The following is a 22,965-nucleotide window of genomic DNA, read 5'->3' as shown; positions in this document are numbered from 1 at the left end:
TAAAACAATTACCTAAAGTGCTACATGCCTTTACCAGAAGCCCTAGCAAAAGAATGTATGCAATGAGTGTGTTTCACGAGTGTTCCTTCTGCTTTTCAGTCGATTCCGGCGTGGACGCGCTGGCAGTGTTTATGGCTAGCGGCAGCACGACGGACGTTGTGAACCGCAACAGCCCCGCCACCCCGCCCAACACCCTGAACCTGCGCTCCTCCCACAACGAGCTCCTGAATGCAGAAATCAGGCACACAGAGGCCAAGAACAGCACTCCTCCGAAATGCAGGAAAAAGTACGCGCTGACTAACATTCAGACAGCCATGGGTCTTTCCGATCCGGCCGTTCAACCCCTTCTGGGCAACAGCTCTGCCAATATAAAGCTGGTGAAGAATGGAGAAAACCAGCTCAGGAAAGCTGCCGAGCAGGGACAGCAGGATCCCAACAAAAACCTCGGTACCACTTCAGGCGTAAATGTGACTTCTGAGAAGTTTGAAAGCAACGAGCCAATCCCGCAGGATTCCTCTGGCTGTGAAATATTACCCTTGCAGCCAAGAAGGACCAAGAGCTTCCTGAATTACTATGCAGATCTAGAGACATCAGCTCGAGATCTAGAGCGGGGTTTTGTTGGGATGGAAGATAAGTCTGCACAAAGCAACAGCCAGGCTTCTACCGTTATTGTCAATGGGGAAGTCCTGCCCCGGAAACAGAACAAGATGCCAAGCCCAGAGGATGGCCAGGTTGCCACAGTGTCATCAAGCCCTGAAACAAAGAAGGATCACCCAAAAACTGGGGCTAAAACAGACTGCGCCCTCCACAGGATTCAAAACCTGGCCCCAAGTGATGAGGACTCCAGCTGGACTACCCTGTCCCAGGACAGCGCCTCGCCGAGCTCACCTGATGAAACAGGTACACAAGCAAAGGCTCCTCACAGCCACTCTTTTAGAAAGGGATTGCTTAGCTTTTCTCAGCTGGTGCCAGGAAGGAGAGAGGTGGTTTAGCAGTTTCAGTAGGGAAGCGGATTGTATCAAAATGCAAGCACTGGTATTGCACACAGCTGCTTGTCTGCTAGGGAATGCTTGGAAGTTTCCTGGTCGATTGTATCAGCTTTAAGAAAGGTACCAGCAGATGGCCTATACAGGGTCCTAGAAATATGCTGACTGCACCTCTTGCTACTTTATAAATAATTGCTTTTCAATAATCAGTGGGTGCATGTTGTGAGAAGAACACAGTTACAAGAGATGCTGAACTACTGATAGCTACCTACACACAACAAAAAAGCTTTTCTGAATGATGATTTTTAGGTTCACTGAAGATTTTAACTTTTGTAATGCATAACTTCGTAAGTGTGCATTTGATGATGCTCCCTCCCTATGTGCCAACATGGGTAAAGAGAAGCCCTTCCAGCTGAGGAGCTGTTCAGGGAGCCCTGGTGATATCTGTCCTGGAGGTCTGTGGTTTTGGGCATGGACAGGGCTCTTCTCTGCCACTGCATCTAGGGTAGGAAGAGAGCATTGTGTAGGGTCGTCACAACTCAGTGCTCCCCAACACTTGCATTTATGCTCCAGTAGTAGATGTTAGGGCCCAAAGAAAGGAAGACATTTATCTAGGGGAAAAAATATGCAGTAGTGCTCTAGTCATATGACTTGTGGGAATTGAAGAAATCCCCAGTATTGAGAACAGTTAATCCATAAAAGAATGTAGTCAGCAGATACCTAGGGAATTAATAATGTTCAGTCCAGAGATTGTATTTGGCATTTCAGTTTATGCAGAAATATTATAGAAATATGGTTTTCCTGAGACGACACTGTTGAAAATAACAATATACTTCTTTCAGGGCTTCTGCATTGTTTTGTCTTGCTCTTCCCACTCTTAAGAGTATTTCATTATTCAAATCCTGGAAATCTGAATGTTGTTTTGTGAGGTATTTTTGTTGTTTTGTTTTCATGTGTTTTCTTTTGGAGTTGTGTAATTCAAAAACCCTGAAACTTTATTCTTAATTGATTTCACTCAGAATGAATCATTGTTTAGATAAAATCCTCCTGAAGTCTCCTTAGGGCAGGATACTTTTACATGTGGTCTAATAAAAAGGCATTTTCAAGAGCCTTGACCTTCTCTCTGAATGATGAGGTAAAATATAAATACAACTTTATTTAAAAAGATACAAAACAACTGACTTATTTAAACAAATATTAATGTTGATAAACAGATAGGATAGAATCCATTAATAACGGGCACTAAATACCATAAGCACAGTACAGTATAAGAAATTTGTTTTGAGGAAACTCTTCTTCTCCAGGGAAATTAGCTGTTTATGCATCTTGACAAGAATTACATAGACCTCAACTTTCAGATAATCTTATTAGCACTTTCAGCTATCTAACCTTCTTTTTGAGATTTAGTACTTCAAAAAAAAAGAGTCTGCGGTGATTTTAGAAGCAGAAAAAACCTATAGTCAGCAAAGCAGTGGGATGTCATCAAGATCTTAGCACATGCCAACCCTAATGGGTTTTCAGGCAGCCTTCCTAGAGACAGGCAGTGACTTGCCACCAGAGCTGATTGACACCCAGCACTGCAGGCAGTCCCCCAGACAAGGAAACCTGCCTCCCTTGGCCTGAGCACTGCATCTCCCCTGGGACCTGCTATATCCGTGCAGCTGAATCCACTGTCATTTGGAGAGTCTTATGAATAAGCACACACCAGCTCCAGGTGCTTTTAATACTGCAAATGGACCAGAACTGGGTTCACATCATGCGGAGTGCTTCCTCCTTCTCTCTCAAGAAATTTTCCTTAGTCTGGCTTTCAAAGGAAACATATCTTGTGTGATTACACCATCTACTTATTCCTTCTCGCTCTCTGTGTATTCATCAGCTTCACCTGGATAAATTCGTATGCATTCATTGTATGAATCTATGTGGTGCAAGCAGCAGCAAAGCACATGCCCCAGAGCTCAAACCTAGGAGAGAATGAGAGTGATGTTTTCTGTTTGTCGCTTGCTTTTTTCTGTTTGTCTGCTTTTTGTTAAGGAGCTCCCTAGAAGGCAGGCACGTTTCTTAATCTTTGTATCACCTGAAAAACAATTTCAGTGGAAAGTTATTCCACCATAGTAATGTGCAGTGCTCTGCGTAATAATCTCTAATGAATTAGAAATGAGGATTCTTCAAGAAATAAAAAGAATTCTCTTTGTCTCCAAATCAACAAGAAAATTGGAATTTGCTTTTGCTTTCTCTTTTAATTTAAATAAAACCCTCTCCTTCTAGAACCAGGAATAGCCCCATAATTAGGAAAGTCCCTGAGATGTGGGACACATGGTGCTAGAGAGCCACAGATGTTTCTTGCTCTGTGCCAGCTGCCCTTTTGCTCTCTTTGGGGTTGTGGGAGGATGTGCAGGGGCAGCAGCAGCCTCCTCTGGCTCCCTGCTCTCTCAGCCTTTGGGCCACATGGTGCCTCGTTTCTCCCTACTTGAAGTCAATGTGGTACTTGAAGTACATGTGGTATTAAAACCACAAGTGTCCTTTTTCAGGGGTGCTGCTGCTGTGTGCAACTGCAATATACCAATGCCTGTCTGCTGCTGGTCTCTGAGCAGATAGCAGAGGGCAGTTTGACAGCTGGTTACAAATAAACAAGTTCAATCCCGTGCAGAAAGGGCAGCTGGGAGAGCGGCCCTTGGGGATCCGGAGTGCTGTTCTTGCAAAGAGAGCCCAGTGTTCTGAAATAACAGCATGGCTGGGGAGAATGGCCCTCCTAATACAATAAAAATTACAGTAAATCATGAGCTTGTCAGAAAGACTTATAGCATGGTCAGTTCTGTCTCTGAATTTAACTGGTATCTTTTAACAAATTAAAATGGATATCCCCTTAAATGCATGATCCTTCATTTGCAGTACCTATCTGATACAGACAATAAGTCTGTTAGTTGCTCAGAACATGTTTTCTGTGTTCCTGAGTGGGGAAAAAGATTTATGTACTAAAAATACATTCAGTTACATTGTGGATTAACACAAGTCCTATAAAACTAGACAGAGAACTGCCTATACAGTTATAGGGTTGTAAGTAAACACCCAATTTTCATATTTTTAGGAATAAGAGTCTCTGGGTCATACCTGCTGTGCATCCTAAAGACTGGCAACTTTTAATACTGGGCTGTTGTATTTTTTTTTAATCCTGCATGTTACTGATAACCATGTCTCAAGAATAGTGCATGTTTTATAGTCTCAGGCTTGACTGTTTGCTGACTGCTTATGAAATAAGAAAGGTGACTATTGCACTATATCCCCAGTGTGTGTGCAGGTAACATTCTGCATGTGAAGTTACTAACTGCATGTTTGTCTCTATTTAGCCATCCCTATAAGAAGATTTTAGGGTCAGTTTAGAAGAAATAAAACTTCAAGAGCATCCATGGTTATACAATGTTCACAGTATCAGGGTCTAGTAGTAGAAGGCTATAAAATAAAATTAACTTGATAGTAAATTGAACTTGAAGGATGATCTTCTCAAGTACACATTGCCACTATCAGTTGCACAGGGAGGCTGCTTGTTGTGTTTAGGCAGTCAGGTTGGTTTTATTCTGTGATTCTCAGTGGAGCTACCTAAATCCTTACCTTGGATGTTTGAGTGCTCTGAGTTGAAATCTAAAGATTCCACAATTAAGAGTAATAATCAGCAGCCTTTTGATTTGAGATAGGTAACAAAAATGGGTATGTAAAAGTGAATTAATGTGCTTAAATTCCAGAATGGGAGAATAGATGCTTTATATAGCAGCAATTAACATCCTCTTTAAAACTCTTGTTTGCAATTACCAAAATTTGGGACTACAGAAGAGGTTTTCCAGAATGTGTTGTATGGTCACAGTAACAGTTTCATACTTAACTGTTTGCCAAAAAGATAACAATTTTTCAGTTCATCAGCGCCATTCAATTCCCTCCCTAGAATAAGCTTGGTTCAACTGCCCACCTGGTGTCCCTTGAGATGTCTGGTGGTGTCCAAGACAGGCAGCAGGGAAGAGGCAAGAGCTAGGACTTGCATTTGGAGAAACAATCACAGGTTGAGCAGGATGCACATTAGGTAACACTCACAGATGAATTAACCAGCTGAATAAAGTTTGAAACACCTGCCCTGTAGTGCAGAAATGAAATTTGTTCATTTACTGTGTCTTTGTTTTAAAAATATGGTTAATGTTTAATCTCTGCTATATTGTTCCCATAGGGTCTAGGATGGTTTGTCATATTCTTTGTAAAAACAGTTCTCTCCTAGTGTGACATCTCTCCCTGGGTGCCCCGGGGCTGGGGGAGATTGAGTTTGAAGACAGTTGCCTTGTGGTGGCTGTGCTTTGACTACTGAAGCATTGCTGTGGCTAGCTTAGTCCTTTAGCTACAAATAGTGTCAAATGTGGCCCAGTCCTAACTGACACAGCTTCATCGATTTTGACCTTACTCCAGCTGAACTTCTGGCCACTTGATGGGACTCTAAATAACTGTGTTGTTTTGCCCTTGATATTTAATTTCTTGTTTGGTGTTTGTCTTTTCAGGGAAACTTCCCATGCTACCTTAGTAAAGCACATAATACCTAATCCAGAAAATATCGTAGTGCTGCTTTGTATAAGTGCAGTACTATGATTTTGAGAGTGTTAAAAATGAGTATTTTTCTATTCAGTAAAATGTGTAGTTGGGGGATAAACATATGCCTTCAGGGCCTGTGCCTGGAACATGTGGAATACCTGCATGGGAAAGCAAAAGGTGGCAATGGGGAGTAGAGGTGGTGCCCAGACAACACAGGGAGGTAAATACCAGCATCATGCTACTGCCTGAATGGTTCACAAGATGCCCAGAGCACTGCACATTTCCCTTAACTCCACAATGCACTTTACATTAATGTGTAATATTAAGAGATATTAAGACATGCTTTTTGTGTGCTGTAGAGAAGTGGAAAACTCTTCTGAGCTTCTACAGGGCAGACTCAAGTTTCAGAAGTGGTAAATAAATTAATCATGTCAGGTACTTCACTTGATCAAACTATTTCAAACTTTCCAAACTTCTGAAGTTTAGGGATAGAAGTGTGTAGTTCTGGATGCTGCATATCCTCTCTGAGGTTAAGTGCATCTTGCTGAAAAAGCTCTTCTATGCCTAGGATAGATCCTGGTCAGACATAGGACCAAACAAAGAGGAAGGGGAAAAGATATCACAGAAGAGAAAACAGAGAAGGTAATGGGAATCCTGACTTCAGAGGGACGATAATGCAGGAAGTTGCACAGAAGAAAAGCCACAATAAGCTGATACCAGACTAACCACCTCTCCTTAAAAAAAAACTTTCCAGTTCATAAAGCTGTTCAAGTAATAAAAAATTATGGCCGAAATCGATCCAGTAAACCTCTGCCTCAGCACTTTTGAATGCTGCATAGAAGTCAGGCCAAACTTCAATCCACCTGATTGATGCTTTGAAATGGGTATAGATATCTCTGGGGAAGGGAAGGAAGAAACAGTATTACCTTTGGGAGGATGCTGTATGTGCAGGCCTCTGTTTGTTAAGGCAAGCTGAGAACAAGGTTATATTTTTCTAGGTGGGGTCTGTGTGCTCTGAAGCTCTTTGCAGCCTGTTTGGGTGCTTGCTTGTTATCTTCTAGACTCCTATATATCAGCTGCAGGAGGTGTGGCAGGAGGAATGGTATCGCCACTCAACAGAGTGAGTCTCTAGTCTTTGCAGTGGCCCTTGAGCTCTTGGAGGACCTTGCAGTTGCTGGGGTAGCAGCGATTCACCAGGTGTACAAGCTGGGGATGGCCAGCACAGTTTGGGGAGTTTCCTGCTCAGAAGATATTCCAGCCTCTTTGCACTCTGCAGAGTGGAAATGCAAAGCCTGAGCCCCTGTGGTTGTTCCAGTGAGCACCTGCTGTGATCCCAGTGTCAGGCCCAGCAGTGGTGAGCTGATCTCCCTGCTGCTCTCAGAGGAGAAAGCTGATGGGGGAACATGTGGGTTGGGAAGTGGGGAGGATAGGCTGGAAGATGGGAACATGATCTGGAGGAGGGATGCCTTGGAGGGGGAAGCAAAAGGAGAGTAAATAATATGCAGCTGTGGAGATAAATAAGGACTTAGCACCAACGGCAGGAGAGCTGGAAGCAAGCAGGGATGTTTGTAGACAGTAGGTTAGGCAAGCAAGACTAGCACAAAGGCAATGACCGTAAATCAGATGGACTAAGTTTGGCAGCAGAAATGACTATTGGGGATTTTGCCTGTGCTGGGATGTTATTTCACAGAAGTTCTGAAAACTTAAAGAACACAAAAATGGAGAGCTCTGAGTTATTTAATACTGGAGTACTGCTAAGAGAAAGTCAGATCTTAGTTCAGGCCTCTGTGGAAGGAGATGTCTGGACATGGAGGGACACAGACTTAAATCCTCCTCAAGTTCCTGACCTGATATGTTTGCATGTGGAGGTATTTCTTATCATATCCCAAGTTAATGGCTCCTTTATACCCCAGTCTCTCAGTGCACTGATTCTGCCTGTGCTGACTTCTGACATAAGTCAAGCATTAGCTAATTGAAGTTGAATTCAGCTTTAATTAGCAACATGGGATTGGCTGAAGTGGGGTTTTGGGTCCTTTGAGTCACAATGGTGCTGTTCAAAGTTATGGTATTGCACATACAGAAATTTCTGGATATACAGAAACCTATAGCATGTACCACCAAGACAGGGGCTGGATGGTGCTGCAGGCAGCTTGGGTTTGTTGCTGTGGCATCAGAAGGTGGGTTAGATTCAGAGCAGTACTGAGCATCTCCATGGGCCAGAAGAGGTGTTTATGATATGACCTGGCATGCTGCAGAGACCTTGCTCTGAACTCAGTCCTCGCTTCAGAGTAGATGTCTGGTCCCTGCCTTAAGGGACATGAAGCCTTTTTTAAGCAATCCCATGAAAGCACCTGTATTTGCCGTTAAGACACGATTGCTTCATTCTGAGAGCCCCTGGGTACTCAGGATTAGGCTATAAATGTCCAATATCTGGATGCCACAGAGCTCAAGATAATGACATTAAGTGGGTTCCTCGTAGTGTCTGGATCTGGTTTTGTAAACCCCAGCAGTGTGAGTCCTTTGGCTTGCAAAGTAGATTTGTCCATGATACTTTGGTGATGAGAAATCACTGGGGAGAGAGGGAGAGGAGAACTCCAAATATAAAGCATATATTTTTGCTTCCTGCTTATAGTGTCTCTGGGGCATTTTAAACCATTTTTTTTATGGTGGTGTGTTATAGGGATTGTTTTTTAACTTGCTATTTGTTACGTTAATTATTTTATATCTACATAATTTGATACACTGGACTGATTAAATATTAAGACTACTTCGAGGCTTTAGCTTGAAAATCATTCTCAGAACTCTTCAATGAAACTGTTCCTTAACAAAACTATTTCATCCTAAACAACAACATAATTTAACTAAATGCATTTTTCCTGGTTTTAACTGCTTTTGAATTGAGATTCTTCAGAGCTCAGTTTAAACACTGCATCAGTTGTTAACTCAGACATCATTGCAGGGCACTGAGAGAGGAATAGCACTGTCATAATCCACAAGTCAGAGCTTTAACTTTATAGAGCACTTTTTTTGCACATAACCGATAAAAATACTCTGAATCAAAGGTTATGGCTTTTTCTTCTTGGAAGTGGATTTTGGGCACTTCTCTGAATCTGGGAAGTTTTAATTAAGGAACAAAAGACCCCATCCCTCCTCCTCTGCTCAGCATGAAAGCCAAAAAAGCACAACTCAGATTGGCCAAATTAATTTTTAAATTAGAATACATTCCCATTCAGACCTTAATTTAATTTTACTTGTACTCTATAAGAAAGAGACAGTCAAGTTATCCTGGTCATTTTGGCTGACATGATTCTTGGCTTTGCTTGAATTATTGATTATAGCAAGGGGAGGGACTTTGCAGTGAGAACAGTGCTCTCACTAATAGAAGCCTTTCACTAAATCAATTTCTACCATTCCTGCAATGCACCTTCGGGAAGTCGGAGGTTTACAGCCTTAAGAAGAATTTTGTCTTCGAAGAGTGGATCTTTGCTTTACAGTTTTTTAAAATTTTTCATGTTTATACAGGCAGCTGAAGAGAAAAAATCAACGTAAATATATTTCTGGGGGCTGATCTGCAGGATGAGGGGCTGTTCTGGTTCAAAGTTGAACTGATTAGATCTTGATTTGATTGTCATCTAAAAGCTTGTGGGCTGAAAGTACTGTTTCAAAAGCTTGTCTCCTAAACAGAGTCAGTCAGAAAATACATCAATGTCTTGCAAGCTGGAATGAATTCAGTGGAGGATGCAGTATATGCACACACGGCTGAAATCCATGTATAGCCATCTCTCTTATTTTTTTCTTGGCTTATTAGAAAACGCAGTCATTTTTATGGTCAACATGTGGTCTTTCCTCTGTTACATTTACCAGCAGTTGAATGGGGGTGGCTTCTCTTCCCTCCCATCCAAAGCACCGTTCCTCGTTCGACTAATTGAGTGAGTGTCTGTTCAAACACAGATGTGTATTTTCTTGTATTTGAGTTGGAGATGCTACACAGAAGGAGAATGTGAAACTGTTGGGACATGTATATAGCAAACTTAAAGGATGCTGGTAACAGATCAGTACATGTTGAACTATACAGGAGCATCTAGTAACTGTAAGTAACACTTGTATTTTACTTTTTCATAGCACTGGTTGACAATGTCACTTAGGCCTGGATACTGATTGCAATTATTTTATCTGTTAATAAAAATTCTGCTCAGTGGAAGATCAGCTGGTATCTGACAGTTTAGGTTGCAGCAGTATCTTCCTGAATGCTCATTATTTCAGTAGTAAATTGAAAAGTGATGTTTTATACTTGTGATCCATAGAGCTTGAAGATCTTTACATAAGTTTAAAATACATTAAAAACCAGACTTCAGATTTCTCCTTTACACATGACAAATTCTTCCCCTGTATTTTTCTTGTAGCAAAGGGAAGAAAAAAATATCCCTAAATAGTGTGATAGTGGTACCCCTAAAGTTTAAGGTAAAGAAACTTTTGCAATATTGAGTGTGGGTTTGGGGCTTAGAAAGATGAGGCAGTTTATAGCCAGTAGTGAACTGGGAGCTGTCAAAGAATGTTGACTAATATCTTGGATTTTTTTTTTGTCCTTCTTGACAGTTCTAAATAAATCAACTTGTTGAGGTAGAGAAAGGATGTCTTATTAGAAAGCTGAGTCACACAAAACCTTTACACAACTTTTTGTCTTCATTATAGGGGAACTATAATTAAACAGCACAACTGTATTTGCTCCTTACAGAAACAAACTAATAATAAGAAACAGTTTGGTTTGGCTTTTGTAAAATTATTTGTAATTTAGTTCACTTTTTTCTTTTGTGGGTAAGCTAGCATTGTTTGTCTCACTCCAGCTCTAGCAGAGTTTCAAGATATTATTTGGTGTTAAACTCAAATTACCTTATTTTTCTTTTGTGCTTAACTAAAACAAAATAAGGAGTCTCCCTTTTTTGCCCATGGAAGCTGTCAGTAGATCAACTAAGGAACTTTGTAGTCTCCTGGCTACATTTATTTCCTTTGGTTAATTGTGCTGAAACATAGCCAATGCTTTTTGTAACAAAGATATCTGAAAAGTAGGAAGACGACATCAGAACAACAGGGATTTCAGGGCTAAGCTTCCACTGGCATGGAAGAGGAAGTTTGTTTCATTTTTCTTATAGGATTGTTTTTTTTCCCACTAAAATTGTATTGCCTATGTATATTCAGGGTAAGTATAGGAAATAAGACTTTTATGCAACATCAAAATTAATGTGTGATCATTAACAGAAGATTTTTTTTCTATAGTTCTCTTGATTTCATGTCACAGGTGAATTCTCTCTTTCAGAACTATACTCTAGATTTCTGTACTTTGAATATACCAAGCACCTATTACCTAAGATTTTTCTAATCCTTCAATTACTTCACAGGGAAAATGCAGCATCTCAAAGAAGCTTCCTTAGGAATAGGGTGACAGTGGAAGTTTCCCCATCCTCTGTTCCTCCCAGTGGCTCCTGTCCACATCCACTTTAAGTTTCAAAAAGCTGGTCCAGAAAATAGTGGGGCATGGTCCAGTACACTCGGCACTTCCCAGAGGAAATCACCCTTTTTGGTGGATAGGTCTCTCTGACTTGAGGGAGCCTGTTGTTAACCTGGGACAAGCTTTAGCTGTTCCAAGATAAAACCAACTGAGTAGTGACTCTACTTAGTTGTGGTTTTCCAGGAATGATGCAGGACGGTAATTTTCTCTCTGCCAGAAGTAAGTGGAGATGTTATCTATGTGTTCAACCAGTGTTTGAGCTTCACTACTTCCAAATTTTATTAACATCAGTGCAATAACTGTCAGACAGTATTAAAAAAAAAAATGCAGGCAAAATGTACTGAACTAAAAGTTGCACTCCCTGCAGACCACACTTTAAAAATACTGTGAAAGTAATTATTGGTTGGATTTTAAGTATTCAAGTGTACTACTGAAGCTTTATTGTAGATGGAGGAATACATCTAGTATTTGCACAGTAGACCTCTTTTGCTTTCCTCTGCAAACCACCCCATCTGCAGACAGGTCAAATGGACAGATCAAGCATTAGAAGTAGAGGAGGGGGAAGGAGTTTTCACATGTTGCTCATTTTTTAGTGATACATTTAATTTTACATCCTCATTTTCATTGCACAGGAATACTTATAGATACGATGCATTTATAAAGGCTAAAGTAGAGATGAATGATTTCTTCAATATATGCCAGTAAACCAGTTAAAAACAAAAGGAAAACTAAAATAAATTCTTCTTGGAACTAATACACCTTGTACTCAAATGGGAGTTTAAAAACCATGTGTATTGAAAAGCAAGAATAAATTTCAGGTTATTGTTTATCTTCTTAGGACTATGCTTTCATTTTAATTTTGTTTTTTTCAGCTTTTACCTTTTTTTAGAGGGAAACATGGGAGATTTGGTGAGTTGTAATGAGGGGTTTTTTGAATATTTGTTGATTCGGGTTTTTTTTAAGTGGACAAGCTGCAATTTTCCCATTGATTCCAGGAGATAGGGAGACAAAAAGTTCCAGATATCACAAGCCACAAAGTCATAAAAATTTCTGTCAAAAATGCTGAAAACAAGTGTCAGTTCGCAAGAGTAGTATTTAATTTCTTCAGTGTTTTAAAAGTAAACTTTTTGATAGGAGTAAACCTTACAGCTTGAATTCTGCAGTAATGAACAAATCAACTACTTCATCTGGTAAAACACTAACGCTCTTTTGGTGGGATGTGGTTTTATGACTTGCTGAGCTGTAAGGTGGTGGTCTAAGTTTAAAAGAGAGAAAACTGTTTTCTCCTTCTGGTAATGTAACTGTAAAAGGGTCAGTGTAAAGCCCACCAGATTGGATTATTTTGACTTTTGGTTTGTTGTTTTACAGGTGCTATGTCAGGATTGTGTGTTTGCCTGGCCACAGTTTTATCTGGGATAATTCTATTTTCAGGTGGCAGGATTCACTGAGAATTTGTTATCAGTGCATAAACTGAATTTCTGGCTAGCATCTTGCTTACAGTATGTTGCTATCATCTCTCCTTTCTACTTCTGAAATTTTCTGGAATGCAAATAATTATCAGGACAGCAAGACTGTAAACACTTTTTGACATAAGAGCTTTTTTGAACTGTAGTAATTGTTGTGTGTAAAAGCATGTAGTGTAAGCAGTGCTAATTACCTCTCCACAGCGGTTGTCCCTGCGCTAATCACCAGACAGATCTGCTGTTAGTTCACTGCTCCTCAGTAGTTCAGCTATGTTCCCCTTTCCTTATTCATACAGATATTTAAGAGCAGCTGTTCTTTTTGTCTGTAAATAAATTTATATTTGTTAAATGGTGATGCATAATTTGCTATAAAAGTAGTAAAATCTTCCTTTTGGATATATATTAATATAAATTGGAAGGGGACAAGTGTGAAAAGATAATAATATTCAGTCCCCTAACTCCTGCATTTCTATTGTCATATAAGATTATTCTGTATCTTAGAGTAGGAAAGTGTGTACCTTTGTATTTATGAAAATAAAGTTACTGTGTATTTTCCTTCTAGGAATATATATCTATATTTTTATATAAATCCCTTAGAGGAAGCTTGGAAATAATGGTTTGAGAATTCTTATATCAGATGAGGCTTTTTAATCTGATCCAGTATAACTGCTGTGGTAACTTTGATAAAAGTCCTTCAATAATGTTGTTAGTTCCAGTATTTCCAATGTAAACTAATATAGTGAAGGGAAGGCAGAGCTTTCACAAGAGTTACGGTGCTTACAGTTCCATGTTGTACATAACCAAATGGCCCTATATAACAGACCTTAGGCTCATGGAGTTCTTTATGGGTTGCTTCTCTGACAAGGGTCAGCAGCAGAAACTTATGGCTTCACTAAAAACAAAAACAGTGCTAGCATAAAGTGGTCCTCCCCCTATTATATCTTTTTCACTTTCAGTAATTGATAGTTTATGGACTTTCAGACTCGGTATGTCATTCATGTTATCTTCTTTAATTGCCCTTGATTGACTTTTCTAACATGAATTTGTTTAATCATTTTTTTTCTCATTTGTATTTCTGGCATCCACAACATCCTGTGTCCGTGAGCTCCATAATCAGATTATCTATTATATGAAAAATATTTCCTTTTGTTATAAAATTGCTCTCCAATAATTTCATTAGATGCCTCTTGCTTTTCTGTTTTAGGAAGCAGTAAATAACAGTGAATGATGATTTCCTTTCCAACCTTGCCTTCTTCCCACCATTCATGATTTTACAGATTTCTCTGACATCCTCCCCTCCTCCCTGTCATTTATTCTCCAAGCTGGAGGGAGAGCCCTACTTTACTGTCAATGTCTCTTCCTGCAGAGAGATTTTTATCTGTCTTTCTTTTCTAATTCTGCTGCATCCATTTTTATAGTAGGGCACATGAAGTGTATGCACTAGTCCTGTGATGGTTCAATCCTACATTAAAACTGTATACATGAGGACTTGATCTTGGTTCCTAAAGTGTAATTTTTTCAACTGCCAGTGAGTACTAAAATGCTACCTTCAAAAAACTCTCTGACCTTGATCCTTCCAGAGTGGCAAAAGATAATTAATTGCCTGCCGTTGTATATGAGGATTTGAAGTAGCAGAAGAGTAACATTAAAGGAACTTGTAAGAAATTAATAAAAAAGAGGGGGTAGGTGTCTTTGTCCATTGAAGAAAACAAAAAGGTGAAGGTTGTGCATTGAGAAACAGCTCTTGAAACTGTGTGTATCCTAATCCTTCCATCTGCAGTCTTTTGGTTTATCTCATCAACAAAGGTGAACAGAAATCCTGAAAGGGTACTCTTCTCATCCTACATAACTGGTTTTCCAGTTTTCCAAAACCACCTGCAGTCCTCTGGCATGTCCAGAAATTATAAGGTTTCCACCAAAGATTATCTACTATTTTCAGCTGGGGGAGAGGATCATTCTGTTGCTCCTGCATCTCTTGTTTTACTGGTTGTGACAACATGTGATGACAATCAGGTGTTTGCAATGACAAACATCTTCGAGATTTTTTAACACCAGAAGGTCTTCTCCACAGTGCTTACAGAGCTCAGTGGCTTATGATTTATCATACACTGGAAATTTTGTCTATTGTTTTCCTGTGCTTTGGCATATTTTTGCTCTTACCAAGCAGATGTTTGTGTTTAGGGGTATTCTATCTCAGGGTTCACAATAAAAAAAAACTTCTCAAATTGTCCTCTGGGCATATGCATCTTTAAGGGAAGTTTATCCTCATTTTCAAAGCATCCATTTTGCTAATGGGCTTTGAATTGAATGTGGGATTAATTGCAAGTGAAATTGTGTTGTGGTTCTGTGGAATTTTAAAATTAATCCATTCATTTTTCTCTTTCAAATGCTGTCTGGCATAGGACTCTAGTTGGCTGTGTTTTGGGTTTGTTCTTGGCTACTGTTTGCTGACTTAGACTTTCCAGGTTGATTTAGGCCACAGTTATTTTTTCTGAATTTTCTTCTAATTCTTGCTAGTGCTTATACCAGAGATACCATTTGTATCTCCTTAAATGCAGATTTTTAAGTCTAGCTTCAATTACATATATGAGTCCACTCTGTGAAAATTCCAGAATTTTAATGCTGGAGTGCCATGAAATAGATATGAGAATGACAATACTGGTATTTCTAATGCTAGACGGATGCTTTCAGAGGTGATTAACATCTTTGAGATTTCTTAATACCGGAAGGTATTTGGGCAGTATGACTAAAGATTTAATAGAAAATTGATATACCAATGTAGTGATGTGGAATACTTGAATAAACTGCAGGGCTAAGAGACCCTTGTGTGCTATCAGCACGCTTCCCTCTCCCACGGCAGGTGAAACACAGCCAGCTCCTCTGGAGCTTCCATCTGCTGTCAGAAGCCACCATTCATAAAGCCTTCTTGTTGTAGATGCTGTACATTGCACTTCATGTATGGCTCTATGCATTGTGCAGGGAAAGACTTAGTTCAGCTGAAGCAAAATTATTTTTGAAAAGGTTAAAGTTGTTTGGTTGTTGACTTTCTTTTTTATAAAAAGTCTCAAAGTTTGAAGGCTGGGAGTTGAAGCTTGAGCTCACCATCTTACAAGCCCTCAGCATGGGCTGGAGCTGCCTGAGGTGCCCAAGCTTCCCCCTTAGTGTCTCTCTCACTGCAGGCAGCCCATGGGGCCAGTGTGCTGCTTCCTAGGCTTGTGCAAAACTTCATGTTTATGCATCTCTAAGTGGATATTCACCATAATAAATTTTTGCCATCCCTTCAATACTGTAGCAACATGAAATTAATTTGCAGATGGAGAATTATTAGGTCTGTGGCTTCTATGTTGGAAAAAACTGGAACCTTCCGTTTGCTCTCTAATGCACATTTCACTACAGCTTTAAAGTGGCAAACGAATCCATTATCTAGATTGCTAAAAGTCACATTCCAGCTTTTACTGAGAGTACCAGTTGACCATGTTTTGGCATACTAGAAAGAGCAGTCCATACTGCAGGATGGAGGGGATTCTGATGTGTACTCACACTGGAGCACAGTGCCTGATCTCTGTGCACTGAGTGTTTGTCTGGTGCTTGGGTGCAGGGAGCCTGCACAGACCTGGAGTCTGGGCATGACTCCAGGGAGTTATTTAATGCATCTCAGACCTCTCCTCCTACACCTCCCTGACTTTGTTTAAAACGGGACTTGCACTCCTCTGCCTCACAAGGTTGGTGTGAAGATAAAGCAGTCATTTTCATGGCATCCTAGAGCCTCTGCTACAGTGTGTGAACTGAAGGATGAGCAGAGCTTGCATATGGGAGGGGAAATGACTGTTCTCACAAAGTTTGCTTTTTTTTGTGAAGTAAAACATTTAATTTCAGAGAGTAGCTCATTGTAATTCAATTTAATGTTCTGTTTTCACCAAATCATTAAATTCAGCAAAAGGTTTTTCTAATATATTTGCACAGTGCTCTAAATGAAGCTGTCAAAGAAAAGCAGATTTAGTCAAGCCACCAGTTGAATTGTATGTCTGTGCCATTGGGCAACTTCACTTGCTTTTAATTAGCCAGTCATATGCACAAAAACACTAATGAGCACGTCCCTAAAATTTCAGAGTATATCAATATATTTATGCAGGACATTCTCCAGAGAAGTGCAGTCCTTTCTCTCCATTGACTCCTGAAGTCAGTAGGCCTCAATATATTACAGATGAAGAAAATTACCTTTGCCTACTACCTGACTTTTTAATGCATATATTTTTATGCAGTTGCTTTTCTAAAATGGAGAAAAAAAAATGGTGGTGACTGTTAGATCATTTCTTCCTTACTCTGTTTTACTACTTGTGTCATTCAGATTAAAGAGGCACTCGCTGGCATCACTGATACTCAATTTAAACTATTGAGGATACAATAGAAATAGAATAGAGGATAGAAAGCCATTCCTCAGTTCAAACAAATGGGATTAAATGGTGGAGTCCAACCTTGTACCATTCTTTAGTACCAGGGATTAATGGCAAGTGTATTGGAGGGATTAAGATCTGTTCCTCTGTCTTTCATGGCTTATATCAAGGTAAGAAGCACTAGCTATGAGCAGAAAGTGTAAGGGAAATGGGAACCATTTTTGTCTACAGCCAGTCCAGGTAAAATGGAGAGTTACAGGCTGGGAGACACTGAACTCTATTTGAAGCTTGCAAAACAACAGTATTAGTTGTAAGTAAAGCTCTGTGGTGCAGGAGTTCCTTTGTGGAGAGTGAAGCTGTTGAGGTGACCCTACTGCCATCTGCCAGACATTGGCACACCATCCCCTCCTGCTCTGCAAGCATCCTGTGTCTTGAAATCAGAAGGACATCTGTGTTTAACTTGAATACCTTTTGTGTCAGTATTATAGACTGAACCTTTCTGGTTTGTGTGAAAATTCCTGACTATATTTGTTCATTGCCCAAAATTATTGGTTTATTCTGTTGGTGGTTTGACACTAGCATACCAATTCACTTTGAGGAGACAGGAGAATCAGGCTCTTTATTTTAAGAGAGAAATAAACAAATCCAGAGCTGCTACCAATGGGATTTTCCCAGTTTTTCTACCAAATGCTTGGCTGCAGCTGTTGTGACAAATGAATTTTGTGAAGGGAAGGAAGGCTGGACTCCCTGCATGTGCACACTGCTCTCCCTTGGTGTGCTGTGCAGTGTGCCTGCAGGTTGGTGTGACAGTGTGTGCACAGGCTTTGCTCTGTCAGTCTAGCAGTCCCTTGGGTGGGGTGGTCATTTAATTCTTCCTCTTTAGACCAAACAAAACCCTGCTTCTAAAACAAGGTGAAGTAATTCAATATGTTATGAACCCAGAACATGAGATCATATGCTGCAGTTCTGCTCTCTGTGGGGAAAGCCATGGGAAGAAGAGATACTATGCAAAAAAAAAAAAAAAAAAAATCAGAAAGCAGATAAGCAGATGCCGATTGCTGCTGGGCTGGTTTAGCCCTGAAAGCTGACTTGCAATACCATTTTTAGTAATTTGCTAATAATGATAATGAAAATACTCTTAAATAGCTCTTGATGAACTATTTGCTGCTCAGAGTCCTTTGAGATGAGGAGACCCTTTGGGTCACAATCACACAATGCATGATCACAGTGGGTGTAGACCAATTTAGAAGTATACAGTCTGCTGTGTTTTGGACTACTCTTTAAGTAAAAGCTTTTGCCATCTAGTAGAAGGAATAGAGAACTAGTATTTCAAATAAGCTAGAAACTCACTTATGCTGGTTGTATTCTTTACTGTGAGGGTGAGAGCATTGGAGCAGGCTGCCCAGAGAGGTTGTGGAGTCTGCTTCTCTGGAGATATTCTACACCCAGCTGGGTGCAATCCTGTGTAACCTGCTTTAGGTGTACCTGCTTTAGGAGAGGGATTGGATAAGATGATCTCCAGAAGTCTCTTCCAACCCCAACCATTCTGTAATTCTGTGATATGCAAAAGGTATTTATAAGCAGTAGATCACTTCCTAGAACAGTAGCAAATTATTTTGACTGCTTTGAAAATTAGTTGGTAGATATCTTCTAAGGTATTGGTGCACTTTGTTCAGACACCGTCTCATTTAAGCACCAATTTGGTGGAAAGGGCATTCATTTATATGTTACCCTCACTTGTTTGGGACTCTCTTTCATTCCACCCCAGATGGTACCTACTTATTTTTTCCTGCATCTTAGGCTGGCCAATATGTTTTGAATTCTATGGTGGCCTGTTTCCTCCCACCAGGGCAATGGGGAAGAGAACTGGAAGAGCAAAAGTGAGAAGTCATGACTCAGGGTAAAGAAAGCTTAGTAAGTGAAGAAAGAAATAATTGTATATAAAAAGTGATGCAAGCACTAGCACTAGCAGGCCAAAGCCTAGCCTGTCGGCTCGAGGCTGAGAACAGAGATGATCTTGGGCCTATGCAAGCACTGCTCAGCAATAACTAAACCACTGGTGTGTTTCTAGCACTTGTTTTGGTTACAAATGTAATGTGCAGTACCTTACAGGTTGCTAAGAAAAAAAAATTAGGCCAATTCCAACCAGTAGATCTTCTTAATTGCCTAGCTCTCCTAATGTCCATCAGCACCCTAATCAAGAGATTGATCTCTTGTCACACAATAACATTTGTGGAAGAGCCGTAGGATGTGTCTGTCTCCAGTACAGCACCTTTCAGGTAGCAATTCATCAGCTTTTGCTCAAGCTGACATGATCCTTCCTACATGTCTATAATTTCATGTTTTCACCACTGCTTCACTTGACTAAACAGCCACCCTCATCCAGCTGGGACAGAGGCTGACTTCTTCCTGGTCCATCTGTTGCCACAACAGCTCCCTTGACACAGCAATTCAGGTCACCTCCAAGTCTTTCTTCCTTACTTCACCAGAATCTGCTTGTTTTGTTGATAGGTGTTTTTGGTTGGTGAACAGGCTAGTCCTCTTGTGTTTACCTATTTTTTGCCCATTTTTCAGGGAGGAACATATAGACCTTTCCTCACGGTCTTACTGCAGTACTTTTTCGTGCTGCTGCTGCTGTTTGTATTAACTCCTGTAAACACAAGCTGTGGTGCTGGCTTCTCACGGTTTCACCTCTGCACCTCAGACTGTACTGCCCCTGAGCAGACAACTTGGAGAGCCCCAGAATTCTCCCATTTGAGCAGGACAGCTAGTATCATCCATCGCCCTCATCCACGGCTATCGTCAACAGTTCTTCAGAGCCCCTCTGCTGAAGTCACTTGCCCTTGTTTTCTTTGCTAATCGTGCCAGTATTGTAGTCCTTGTATCAGCAGCTTGGGCTTTGGTCGTTGAAAGGGAAAATAAGCCAAGACAGCAAAACAAGTGGGTTAAGTTGTGGTCTCTGGATTTTTTTCCTGAATGTTGATAAATCTACTTTCCTCTCCTTTCCTTTAGATTAGTCATCTCTGCTTGAATGCTTCTGCTTGTAGTAACTCATTTATACAGCCAGACAAAGATTGCATATCATGAAAAACAAAAATAGTACAGGCAATTCATCCCAAATTTCCTTAGGATTTTTACAAAGTTGGTCTTTTCTGATTATGGCTGATTTTACAGTTGATCAAAACAGCAAATCATTTTGTCACAGTTAGAGTTTGGTTGCACGTATGCCTGTAAATCCCACGTTTCAGAATGTTTTCCTGGAAAGTGTTAGAGAATCTTCCTCTCCCCAGGTACATGTGACTGGTGGCTGGTTCAGCAATTCAGCAAGGAGGATGACAGAGTTGCCATGACAACTAGTTACATGCTGTGAGCTAAGATGGTGACAAATGACCAGCTTCTGGCTGGTTATCACTCCTCATTGAGTAACGTTCCCCAAATTAGACAAACGTGTCTGATTTACGATTATTTGACCTGTTGACTTGTATTTTTGCTGCATTTGTTGCTGAGATAGCATTCATGCTTCTTGCAATGATGCTTAGGTGAGGCTGCTCTCTGGCCATCATTGATGTGGATCATGTGAGTAGGTGAAGCTGTTGATTTTGCTGTAGTGCATAAAAAGTGAGAAGTTATCTTTGGAGACTTCTTTTCATTAAAACCAAACAATTTAAACTTGCACATTGAGCCCTCTGCAGGAAATAGATGGGATAAAAATGTGCATGACCTGTGTTCTTTCTGTTGTGCTGTTGAATGGAGCCTTGAATTCCACTTGCCCTCCGTTGTTAATACAAAGCCTTCCTCTTCCTTCAGTGCCTGATTTGATCATCAGTGTGTGTATGGGGTGGGGGGAATATGCTTCTCTTAGGATGAAATCCTGGATCTGCTGAAGTCATTGGCATCTCTTCAAAAAGACTAAGTTTCTGTGGCCTTCTTTTCCTTTAGTTTTGCTTTTATTTAGATGGAGAAGGCTGAAGTAAAACATTTTCATTTCAAGATTTTGAAACTTCAGGAAAGAAAATACTTTCTCCCACCTCTTTCCTTTCATTAAAACCTTTTTAGTCTCCTGTCTTTCCAGTTCCTTTTTGTGCTTCCCCTTGGTTGCCCAGAGGTGCAGCATCTGTAATACACATGTGATATGGTGGGCCAGCTCTTCATCATGCTTCAGCCCAGCTATTAAGACAGACATCAGATATGAAGCTAGTCATTTCCCATTGGTGGCCAAACACTAGGACAACATGTTGGATACTGTTGCTGGCCCATTTTCTGCAATTTTTGACATAGGAAGCTTTGATGCAGATCTCTTATTACAAACAAGGTGCTTTTCAGTTTGAATTCTTCATTTATATTGTGCATCCACTGCTGGAAGGTGAGCAATGGGAGGGCCAGAGATTCAGAAGTGACTTTAGAGATTTATTGTTGGCCAGATTATTTTTTTTACATTTGGAAAACACTGAAAGTGTCCCTATTTGTACCAACATGCTTCCAGCCTGGACAATGAATACTGCTTTTCAGTTATTTTTTTTTTACTGTGGAAGTGTACATTTGTGGTGGTGATAGGCAATCAGTCTGGATCAAATCCGATGTTGGGATGGTGTTCCTTTTCTTCAGAGAATCTTAACAGAAGAAAAATTGTTACAAAATCATCATAAGAATTGAGGTAGCTAAGCTAGAAATATAAAACAAAAAAGAGATATCTCATCTTTATCTCTGTACAGTGTGGGTATTTTATTACTTAACCTATTTAGATAGTGTAGATCAAGTGTTTGCCAGTATTGTTGAGCCTTGCAGACAAGCAGTCTCACTTGGGCATTCTGCTCCCACGCAATGAAATAAGGCCTCTTTAAGCTAGAAAGACTGACTGAAAGTCTAGTGCTTCCACTAGCTCCAGCAGAGCTGTATTTCCATTAGCCAGAGGCTGTGCACTCACATCTGCTGCAGTGCTTCCAAGGAGACAAAATGAGATCCCTCTGTTGAAACTAATCCCTGGAAAAGCAAAGTATGTGTCCTTTTAATGATGCAATGATATCTCTCAGATTTCCCTGAATATATTTTCTGTCTTAGTATGACTCTACCTCGCTGCTGTCTCCCAGTTTTCAAAAAGTGTGGTTTTAGCATGTGAAATAACAGTTAAAATTGTCCTGTGGCATAGGAGCTATTACTGTACTGCACCTGCCAGGAACAGAACTCCCAGCACTCTGATAAATCTATACAGCATTTTTACTGTCTTTATTTTGAAGTCATGTGTACTGCCAAACTCAAGCCCTTTGGGACTACATTTCCTCTTACTCAAGAGTACTCTTTTTGTCCATAGATTAGTGCCCTAGCTGTGCTGATTGGTGGGATTTGTTTCCACCTGAAGAAGAGATGTATGTACAAAATACAGGGCTTTTTTTCCAGTTCAATACAAAATTTATTGTGTTAGACATGTTACCTTACTTAAGAGTATTTTCTTCAGGAAAGAAGTTTGTTTGGCCTTCAGTAAACTAGGTTCCCTCATGCACAAGGACCTAAGAAGAGAGGCACCAACTCTCTGTCCCCACATCTTGCTTATCATCACCGCCAAGTTCTCTTGGAAGTGGAGATAACACCTAGCTGCTATGCAACTAAAAATTACGTGTTTTGAAATGTCATGCCATTGAATGGGGTCATTCAAATTCAGAGGAAAATTATTTTGCTACCTGTAATTCCACATTCAAATAGAGTAAAGCCACTGATGTCCTGATATCCTGTAGCAGGTCTCTGGTGCCTCAAGCACATTTGTCTGTCTTGTTAGATTTTGTATGTTGATGCTTATTTTGTTGTCTTTCTTTGTGCTGGTATCTCGTGTGATGCTGCATTACCTTTGACCTGCACACTGAGTGCTTTCATCTGTTAGAGCAGTCAGTGCACTAGGGAGGCTTTCCAGCTCATGCTGGTAGGAAACCACAGCCTATGAAAAGGTTATCCCAACAGTCTGCCATTCTGCAGCATGGGCTGGGACACACATATGTTTTGGGTTTTTTTTTCAAGCAGGTTTGCATAGCAAACATGAGGCATGGTGTTTCAGGATGAACACA

At 40.3% G+C, this 22,965-nt stretch overlaps 1 protein-coding gene across 9 annotated transcripts in view; it reads left to right on the top strand.

Annotated features, from left to right (window-relative positions):
• APBB2 (amyloid beta precursor protein binding family B member 2) overlaps positions 1–22,965 on the top strand; it is a 168,391-nt gene that overhangs the window by 78,596 nt on the left and 66,830 nt on the right. For all 9 annotated transcript variants that reach the window (XM_068188940.1, XM_068188946.1, XM_068188938.1 and 6 more), the window contains one exon: positions 100–900. In XM_068188940.1, the coding sequence (XP_068045041.1) occupies positions 100–900 (801 nt within the window). The remainder of the gene's footprint in view (positions 1–99; positions 901–22,965) is intronic.

This window comes from Anomalospiza imberbis, chromosome 4, assembly GCF_031753505.1.
Source record: "Anomalospiza imberbis isolate Cuckoo-Finch-1a 21T00152 chromosome 4, ASM3175350v1, whole genome shotgun sequence".
Lineage (NCBI taxonomy): Eukaryota > Metazoa > Chordata > Aves > Passeriformes > Viduidae > Anomalospiza > Anomalospiza imberbis.
This window is presented reverse-complemented; position numbering and strand designations above follow the sequence as displayed.